The following is a 9518-nucleotide window of genomic DNA, read 5'->3' as shown; positions in this document are numbered from 1 at the left end:
CGGTCGCGGCGGACACAAGTCTCACGGAACGGAACCAACCAACCTCCGCTTCCCCGTGCCAACCCGGAAAAAAGAACGCGCGGCGCCAACCACGAGGCCGGTCATTCGACTCATTCCCCAGTCCAGTCCCGTCGTCCCCGTTTCGCACTCCAGTCCCGTTGCATCTCGTCCCTTTCCGCCCGCTCCGCGCCGCGCCGCGCACCGAGCCCGGGAGAGGAGGGGACCAGATCAACAAAGCCACCGCCACTGCGTTACTCCCGCTCCACTCCGCTCCGCTCCCCCTCCCCGCCGCCGCCGCCACCGCCGTTGCAGCGCCAGGAGGCGGAGGAGATGAAGCCCAAGAGCCTCCCGTTCATCGCCTTCGAGCACAAGCGGTTCGTGCCCCTCCCGCTCCCGCTCCCCCGCCCCTCCTCCGCCCGCCCGCCGTCCCGGAAGACTCTCCTCGGGACTTCCGGTGGGGCGCTTCTCGCTTGGTTTCGACGCCCGCGCGCGCGAGCGCGCCCGAGTTTGCCCCGCCCGAATTTTGGCGTGTACGTAGGCGTTAGGTGGCCGAGGATCTCGCCTCGTCTCGCCCCTCCTCTGTTCCGTCGCGAGATTTCCGCTCCGCGGGCTTCGATTCCACGTGCTTCCTGCGCCGGGGATCTCGGCGCGCCGTTTGCTAAGTTTTGCGGGTAATGCCGTGCGAAATTGGGTAATGCCTGGACCGACCGTTTCAGTGTTTACCGAGTCGCAGAGCGTTGGATGTCTCTGGATCCCATACCCATTTCGGAGGCTGGTTTTGTGCTGCGGGTAGATTGGCTGGGGGCATTGGGTGAATTGCTGAATTTAGTGATGTTTGCCTTTCGATAAGATCTGGGCTTCAAATGAAGTGTTGGAACGCGTTTAGGATTCGTAAAAATATTTGAAGTGCAATTGAGTTGCGGCGTGGTCATAATTTACCGAGTATGGTTATTTTCTAGCAATTTTTGTCTGGGCGCTTTGTATCTGGGAGGGGATACAAGTATAGAACCTTCAAGTTTTAAGTATTATTATGCGTATTTATTTATTATATTTCTTTGTAAATAGTGCCATTACTTCATTCCTGATGTCATGTGATTGAATCAGGGATGCCTATGGCTTCGCTGTGCGCCCCCAACACTTGCAGCGCTACAAGGAGTACGCAGGCATCTACAAGGTATAATATGCACGCCTGAATTGTTGTATGTATGTATTGCCTGTTACTGATGGGTGTTGTACACTTGTACTTACAGGAGGAGGAGGAGGAGAGATCCGATAGATGGAAGAACTTCCTTGAGAGGCGGTCTGAGTCGTCTGGACATGATGCGAAGGTTGCACTGTCCGCGGACAAAGTCGAATCTGCAGTTGAGGAGAATTCTGAGAATGGAAGTTCTGAATTGTTGCATGAGAGGAGTGCACAAGGGACTCGTAAGGTTGAATCATGGGAGCCAATTCGGTCATCCCTGGGCAACATCGAGCAGGTGATGGGTCTGCGTGTTGAGAAGAAGTATTTATCTGCTGGCAGGCTGCAGTCAAAGGAATCCACCCATCTTGTGACAGTTGAAGAGAGCAAGGTGTCAGCGGACTCAGATGACGAGTTCTATGACGCAGATAAGGTTGACCCTAGCCAAGAAGTGCAGTCAGGTGATGTGAGTGCTGAAATTGGCAACACCAGTCAAGAAGAAACTTATTCTTTGAAGGAAGAGTTGGAGTGTCTTGTCCATGGTGGACTGCCAATGGCTTTGAGAGGAGAGGTGCAGCCTGTTTCCTATAGCTTTTCTATTTATTTCGCTAATCTATTTGCACGGCTCATTCAGTAGCCCATTGCTTTTGTGATAACAGCTGTGGCAAGCTTTTGTTGGTGTTGGAGCTCGCAGAGTAGAAGGGTATTATGGTAGTCTGCTTGCTTCTGAAGGTGAATTAGAAGATGGCGAATGTTCAGATTCTTTGGCCTCAGAAGGAGTTGATGAAAGACCTGAAGTATTGTCAGCATTTTCCGCCGAAAAGTGTAAAGGGCAAATAGAGAAGGTAGACACTCGTGTTCATTGCCATGGAAAAGTATTGTCCTTTTTGTTAAAATGTGCATCCGGGAATGCTAATAGAGGCCAATTTGACACATTTGGGCTCTTATAGGACTTGCCCAGAACTTTTCCTGGTCATCCTGCTTTAGATGATGTTGGAAGAAATGCCTTGAGACGCTTGCTTCTGGCTTATGCTAGACACAATCCAACAGTTGGTTACTGTCAGGTAAGTGCATCTCCATTAATGCCACCCCACATATTTCCTCTATGTTGCTGGATGTTATTTGTTTCTCTGAACAACATTTGATGTAAACTTGTTGTACTCAAAGTCAGATACCCTACTACTGGACCCAAAACCTACTACTAAATGGTTCCAATAAATAATACACGTTACTATAGAAGGCTTGATCAATATTCTGCTGTTACTATGATATCGTAGACAATTTTTTATGCCTGGACATTTTTTAACTTTTCTCATAGCAACGATTTTTCTGTTGAATACTGTAGGCAATGAACTTCTTTGCTGGTCTCTTACTTCTATTGATGCCAGAAGAGAACGCATTTTGGTACACCCACCATGACAATTTGTTCTACTGTTATCTGGGTTTGGGGTTGCAAACCCTATGATCTCAAAATAGCTCATTTAAATAGTATATTAAATCTCTTTATGGTATAACAGGACATTGGCAGGAATTATTGATGACTACTTTGATGGGTACTTTTCTGAAGAAATGATGGAGTCCCAGGTACTGTGATGTTGGCAGTTACTATCTTTTTAATGCTTGCATATGCCAGTGCTTGATTCCAAGTTTTATCACTGCTTATGCAAAATTAATGTTTGGTATCCATTCAGGTGGATCAGCTTGTTTTAGAGGAGCTAGTCCGTGAGAAATTCCCGAAATTAGGTTAGCAACTTATTACAAATATAATGCATTATTGGTGCGATGGGACTCATTTAGTAAATAACTGCAAAAAACCCAAAACTTCATGGCTTGACATGCTTCTCAATGCAGCAAATCACTTGGACTACCTCGGTGTTGAAGTTGCATGGGTTACTGGACCATGGTTCCTATCCATTTTCACCAATGTACTTCCGTGGGAAAGTGGTTAGTGTTCCCCTATGTTTTTTCAACAGTTGCTGCTTCTAGAAGTACATTTTCTAGTAGTTTACCTTAGCTAACAATATGAGGTTGCCTCAACGAAGCACATTGATGTCCCATGAGCAAGCCCAAACCAACATCACTTTTAGTGAACATGTGAACAGCACTAATCTGGTGTAACGATTCTATTGGTTACAACATCTATGTGATGGAACGTAGATCCATGCGATCTTCATAAGGAGTAGGTCCGGGAGAAGTTGGTGAAGCGGGCCCTCGCCCTCCCGAGAAAGTGTGAAGATGGCCATAACCATGTTTCTCTGATCTTAATGGCTGTCACATAGGAACGATAATATTTTGGTTTCTAATAATCAGTTATATTTATTCTTTATTGTTGTGTAAGCAATGAGCTTGTCCAGTGTAAAAGTCTCGTGCATTTGCTCTGTTTTGATGTTGAAAAAATGATACAAATTTATATTGCTTTTCTGTTTGAACATTTCAGTCCTCCGTGTATGGGATGTGCTTCTGTTTGATGGGAATCGTGTGATGCTATTCCGGACAGCCCTTGCACTCCTGGAGTTTTATGGTACAAAGCACAGTTTTGATTTGTCGTACTAACCCAAAAAGGGATTGATATTATGTCATGAAAAAAGTCCATCTCATGAATTGGATCGAGACTGATGTTTGAATTCTTGCGCTAATTGCAGGCCCTGCACTTGTGACTACAAAAGATGCTGGTGACGCAGTTACCCTTTTGCAGTCTTTAGCTGGGTCTACTTTTGACAGCAGCCAGCTTGTCCTGACAGCTCGCATGGGATATCAGTCTGTAAATGAAACAGGATTGCAAGATCTGAGGAACAAACACCGGCCATCTGTTATATTATCCATGGAAGAAAGGGCAAAAGGTCTAGGTGTCTGCAAGGAGAGCGGACTTGCATCAAAGCTATATAATTTCAAACGTGAGCCTGAACCGCTGGTGTCAATAAATGATTCTGCAGACCAAATGAGTGATGTTGCAGACGGAGATGTCAACCAAGAGGGTGATTCTGGAGACATCGATGATATGTATGGTGCCTTGACAGTCAATTCTGAGATTGATTCAATGCCGGATCCGAAGGACCAGGTAACCATCTCAATCATAGTCCAACCATTAGTACTGTATCCAAGTCGTTGCAACTTGTGATCCCTCTATTTTTATTTCTACCCCTAGTAGTAGCTCAACAACTCAAGTGGTTGCTGTAATACACTAATTTGTGTTAATTGTATTACTGCAGGTCACCTGGCTGAAGTTTGAGTTATGCCGATTGCTAGAGGAGAGAAGATCAGCTGTTCTCAGGTACATTTTCTGCATTTTCATGATTGATTTTTGTCACAGGTTGCTAACAATCGTTCATAGGTATGTCTGATCTAGTTGCCACGTTTCATGGGTGTAGTTTGTTCTAGTGTGCTGGAAGGAACAATTTTGTATGATCCCTCCACTTTTAAAATAGTTACAATTGTTCCAAGTAAATGTTCCTGGTTTCTTGTGCTGTTTGATGGCCCAATTTTCTGCAATGACTTGAAAATCCCAGAAATCTTACATCATAACTAGTTCAAACTTAACCACACTATGCTTCAGTCTAAGTGTCCCTTTTTAATTATTCTGTTTTTCTGCTATTCAGAGCTGATGAGCTAGAGACAGCATTGATGGAAATGGTAAAGCAAGATAATAGACGCCAATTAAGTGCAAAGGTATAGCCAGATATACCTGCCATTATGTCAATAATCAGACGGCACAGTAATATTTAACTTTATAGCTCAGTATTGTTGCCTATGCAGCTATGCCACAGAAATAGCCTTTTCATAGTTTTGTATGTTTAGCTTGTATTTCTATTTTCTGAAGTAAATGCACAGCTAAATAATCATTTCACCCAAATAGAAATTCTGCAAGCTTTCTATTGCATAGGCACTTCAATTTTGTAATGACCATTCACCAAATTATAGTCTCTGCCAGTCCATCATACTCCCTCCATTCCAAAATATAGTGCGCCCGCGCTTCCCGAGGTCCAACTTTGACCATAAATTTAACCAACGAGACCGACTGCGGCGGGAGAAAAAATTATATAATTGAAAACTTCTTTTGAATATGAATTCACTGGTATAACTTTTGCTCCTGCCGCAGTCGGTCTCGTTGGTTAAATTTATGGTCAAAGTTGAAGCGCGGGAATAGAGGAAGCACTATATTTTGGAACGGAGGGAGTAGTTCATTCGATGACTGACATATGGTTGAAAAAATAATCTTGCAAATAACAACTCTTCTGTTTTAGGCTGAGCAATTGGAACACGAATTATCTGAACTAAAGCAGGCCCTATCAGACAAGCAGGAACAGGAGCAAGCAATGTTTCAGGTACAGTTTGTTATCGCTTCACAAATGTATCTCTATCTAGTTTTTACTATGACATATTCACTAACAAGGAATCATATTGAAGCTGGTGATGCGTGTGGAACAAGAACTGAAATTTGCAGAAGAAGCACGCATCTCTGCAGAGCAGGATGCTGCTGCTCAGAGATACGCTGCTAATGTGCTGCAGGTTAATTAGCCAACTTCATCTATTGCCTGTGCAGATCATCTCTGGTTTTCTTATGCATCACTTGTTTTGTTCAGAACTAAGTCAACTAACTGAAATCCCAGGCATGTGTGTAGCGTCAGCGTCTGGTAAATAATATGGACAATCATGTTATTAGAGATTTTGGCATATGTATCAACAAAAAAAACAAACACTTGTTCAAAATAGTTGCAACATTCGCTCAAAAGATGTCTAAGGGCATCTCGAGCAGGCTCCCCTATTCTTCCCAGCTATGGTTGTTTCCCCAACAGGCAAAGGTTTTGATCAGTTACAAAAAACTGATCAAAACCTTTGCCTGTCGGGGAAACAATCATAGCTAGTAGATTTGCTACATCCTGAGTCGAATCACTGTATTGCATGATGGCTCAGGCATACATAATTTCTTGTAATTATGGGAATGATATTGCCCAGGTCCCACATTTAACTTGCACATAGTTGAATATCACAATATACCATATCTTGTGTTCTCAGACTATATGCTGTTATTTTATTGTTTTAACTAGCAATGTTTGCATTAAAGAATCAAACTCCAGTCTCTTTCTCATATTATTTTGCTACCAGTCAGAATAAATATTTGTCAGAATTGATATGCAATGAGGCCAGCTCTGTGATTGCTATACTCCTCATTTAGTACTCATCAGGGTGACAACACGTGTGCAGGAGAAGTATGAGGAAGCTATGGCATCACTTGCCCAAATGGAGAACAGAGCTGTAATGGCAGAAACAATGTTGGAGGCCACACTGCAATACCAATCTAGCCAGCAGAAAGCACTTTCCCCTTTGCCTTCTCCAAGGTATCTCAGTCTTGCATCTTCGAATGTTTGTAGTACCAAGCGGCCTGCTGCTTATACCTGGTATCTCAGTCTTGCATCTTCGAATGTTTGTAGTACCAAGCGGCCTGCTGCTTATACCTGGCAACACATTGATATTGATTTACATATCTGATTTTTGATACTATCTGAAGTTCTGAATATCTTTCGTGCTACTATTTAAGGCTCCTAATGTGCAATTCTGGCAGCTCTGTTGTAGAAGTTTGATTCCCCACTACCATATTAGCAGTGTACTTAAGGATGCACAGATGATGTGTCCGCAACACCCGCTAAGCTGCTCTCACAGTGTAAATTATAGTAGTGGCATCAAAAGGCAATTGTACTAAGCCAGCCACTGGAACACATGATGCGAATTGTTCTGACCCGCTGCTTGCATCCCTAGGTGTACTACTATGATAATAAATCTGAGTTAATTAACTTCCGTTTTAAAAGAAGACTACTTAAATTTCCTATCATAGTGTTCCAATGTTGATGTTTGATAGGCTTGTTATTCCCCTGTAGAGCATCTGCACAAGATGATTCATTCCAGGAGCCTCAGTCCAGAAGAATAAACTTACTTGGACCATTTTCACTGAGTTGGCGGGATAAGAACAAGGTAACTTATTCTGACCAATAGACTGACATGAGGTGCCTCATATATGACCGTGCCAGTTTTGACTAGCTTAAACTTTAAATGGCCCAGCTTGCCAGTCCAATAAACTATTTTAGGTTGCAACTCAACAATGGAGATACTCCCTGTATTTGAGATAAAAGCTACACATGTCAGCATACAATTCTATCATCTCAAGTTCTGAACCACAGAACCACCGTGATATTTTCAAATGGAAGCAATGCGAATTAGTTAAAAAGAGGAAATCCTCCGTTCCTTGCAACTCAGTTTGTACCGAGACGTTTACCAGGTTATGCACTGACCTGTCAAGATCTGTTCTTTTCAGGGAAAACAGAACAATGCTAGTGACTGCACAGATGCCAAGGTTACAGATGCTTATGATCACAGGGAAGAAGAACCGAAAATAGATGATGAGAAACATGGAGAAACACAAAAACTAGATGGTGAATGGACAGTAGAATCACCCAAAGGAAATGACGAGGTGGAGTCGCCGAAGAAAGACAGAATCCATATAATCACAAATGATATGAATGGGCGGCATGGACAGTTGCAAGAAATACAACTGGACTGATAGTTACAGGCTCATCCTTTACAGTACATGTTCACCACTGTGGTGTAGGTTGCCGTTGAGCAACACTGGATGGCTTCAAGTTTTGGACAACCATGTATTCTTTCTCTGCCATTTAGAGTTTTTCTTCCTTTTGGTTTCATTACCGCTGTGTAGTTGTATAGGTTCATGATTCTCTCTATTATTACTTGAGAAGAGAAATTGGCAAGTTATATGGCTGTCGATTAGTTGTCATCTTCTGATGTAAATGCATTAGAGGAAGCATAGCAAATGGACAATCTGAGCATTGACATGATTTATTGCGAATTATCATCTCTAGAGAGAAGAGGGCATGCTCGTTGTCAAAGTATAGTACATACTGGCGCTTAGACGTACAGCCTTATAAAAAAATGACCTGCTGCGCTGTTCATCCACAAGCAATGCTAGTAAGGTAGAAAGCTACAAGCGTCCATTTGGTTCGGTGAGATAGCAACCAATTTGAAGATACAATGCAAGTAGCTATAAGTCTCGCTCTTAAATTTTTCTGCGATTTTTTTACTGCCTAGATCTTCTCTCTCTCCTAATTTATCTCTTGTTAGTAATCTGGATGGGAACAAAAACAAAGTGCAGGAACGGTTACTCGAACCCAGGACGTGGTACGTGGTGATAAGTGAATGACCCGTTCCACCAACTCAACTAAAGCATGTGGTTGTGAAAACTACAAAAGCTACGTATTTGACCTTGTATTAATAACATATCGCCCGAAATTATGTGTTTTTCTTGTTCCTTTCTTGGATTATCTCTAGCGCATAATGTGTGAATTTTTCTCATTAACATCTACCTAGAAAAAGTTATTGAAACATACCGTGATAAATTATATGTAAATATTGAGACAGCCTGGAGACCTGAAAACTTAGCTACAGACACCATGACAACTTTTATTCGGGAAAATAGTTGTTATGAAACATACACCCGTAACTTCTGTGTTAATAATATTATAATATAGGCAAATTATACATGATAACTTACATGCAAACATCACGGTAGCTTTTTGATCCTGGATTTTTTTTAGCCAACACACACCCAATAATTTCTATGTACATAACATGGTAAATATGCACCGTAGACCTGATAACTTATGTACATACACCGCGGTAAGTTTTTTACCTGAAAAAAGTTGTTGAAAACATACCTTGATAACTTTGTCTAAATAGCATGGTAACATACACACCACGGACCTGAAAACTTAGGTATAAAGACCCGACAACTTATCCTTAATAACATGATAATATACACATCATAGACTGGATAACTTATGTACAAACACCAAAGTAACATTTGACTGGCGGGAAAGAGAGGGAGTTGTTGAAAAACATACCTCCGATAACTTATGTGTAAAGAAAGCTAATTTCCGACTGGTCGCGCGTTTGCTTCAGATCCGAACGAGTCCCACGTCGTCAGATAGGAAATGAGCGGCTCACGATCCACCTTATCCCTACCTCCTTTTCTCTCCGCCGACGGCGCCCAATCTCCTTCCTCTTGCGCCAGGTGGCCAAGGAGAGCTACCAGGCGTGAGACCAAGTGTAGCAGCAGCTCCTCGTGGTGGCCAAGCAGGCGGCGGCGCTAGCGGCAACGTTCATGTGAATAGCATGGTAACCCACAGATCGAAAACCTGATAACTTATGCACCGTGATCCTGGTACTTTCGCAAGGAGGGGTGATGAAATATACCCCCGATAACTTTTATGTGAATAGCATGGTAACTCACACATCACAAACCTGATAACTTATGTACGCCGGTCATGGTAAA

The 9518-nt window shown here is 42.8% G+C and overlaps 1 protein-coding gene across 1 annotated transcript; it reads left to right on the top strand.

Moving 5' to 3' along the window:
* Positions 1-330: 330 nt before the first annotated feature.
* Positions 331-7733, top strand: LOC119348088 (ecotropic viral integration site 5 protein homolog). Its single transcript, XM_037616465.1, has 18 exons — positions 331-374; positions 1105-1174; positions 1251-1751; positions 1840-2025; positions 2131-2244; positions 2526-2584; positions 2698-2764; positions 2872-2923; positions 3032-3124; positions 3618-3701; positions 3823-4238; positions 4390-4451; positions 4777-4846; positions 5422-5502; positions 5585-5686; positions 6383-6516; positions 7054-7147; positions 7488-7733. Exons 1-18 carry the CDS (start codon positions 331-333, stop codon positions 7731-7733), a joined length of 2475 nt encoding a protein of 824 aa, XP_037472362.1.
* Positions 7734-9518: the final 1785 nt, after the last annotated feature.

This window comes from Triticum dicoccoides, chromosome 1B, assembly GCF_002162155.2.
Source record: "Triticum dicoccoides isolate Atlit2015 ecotype Zavitan chromosome 1B, WEW_v2.0, whole genome shotgun sequence".
Classification (NCBI taxonomy): Eukaryota; Viridiplantae; Streptophyta; class Magnoliopsida; order Poales; family Poaceae; genus Triticum; species Triticum dicoccoides.
Note: the sequence above shows the minus strand (reverse complement) of the source record. Positions and strands in the feature narration are given on the sequence as shown.

Bases quoted from the DNA above. Each gene is read 5' to 3' on its own strand.
- LOC119348088 (XM_037616465.1), top strand. From the start codon at position 331: ATGAAGCCCAAGAGCCTCCCGTTCATCGCCTTCGAGCACAAGCG. The intron at 1,752-1,839 runs GTGCAGCCTGTT...TTGTGATAACAG, and splicing joins CAATGGCTTTGAGAGGAGAG to CTGTGGCAAGCTTTTGTTGG. The intron at 3,702-3,822 runs GTACAAAGCACA...CGCTAATTGCAG, and splicing joins TGCACTCCTGGAGTTTTATG to GCCCTGCACTTGTGACTACA.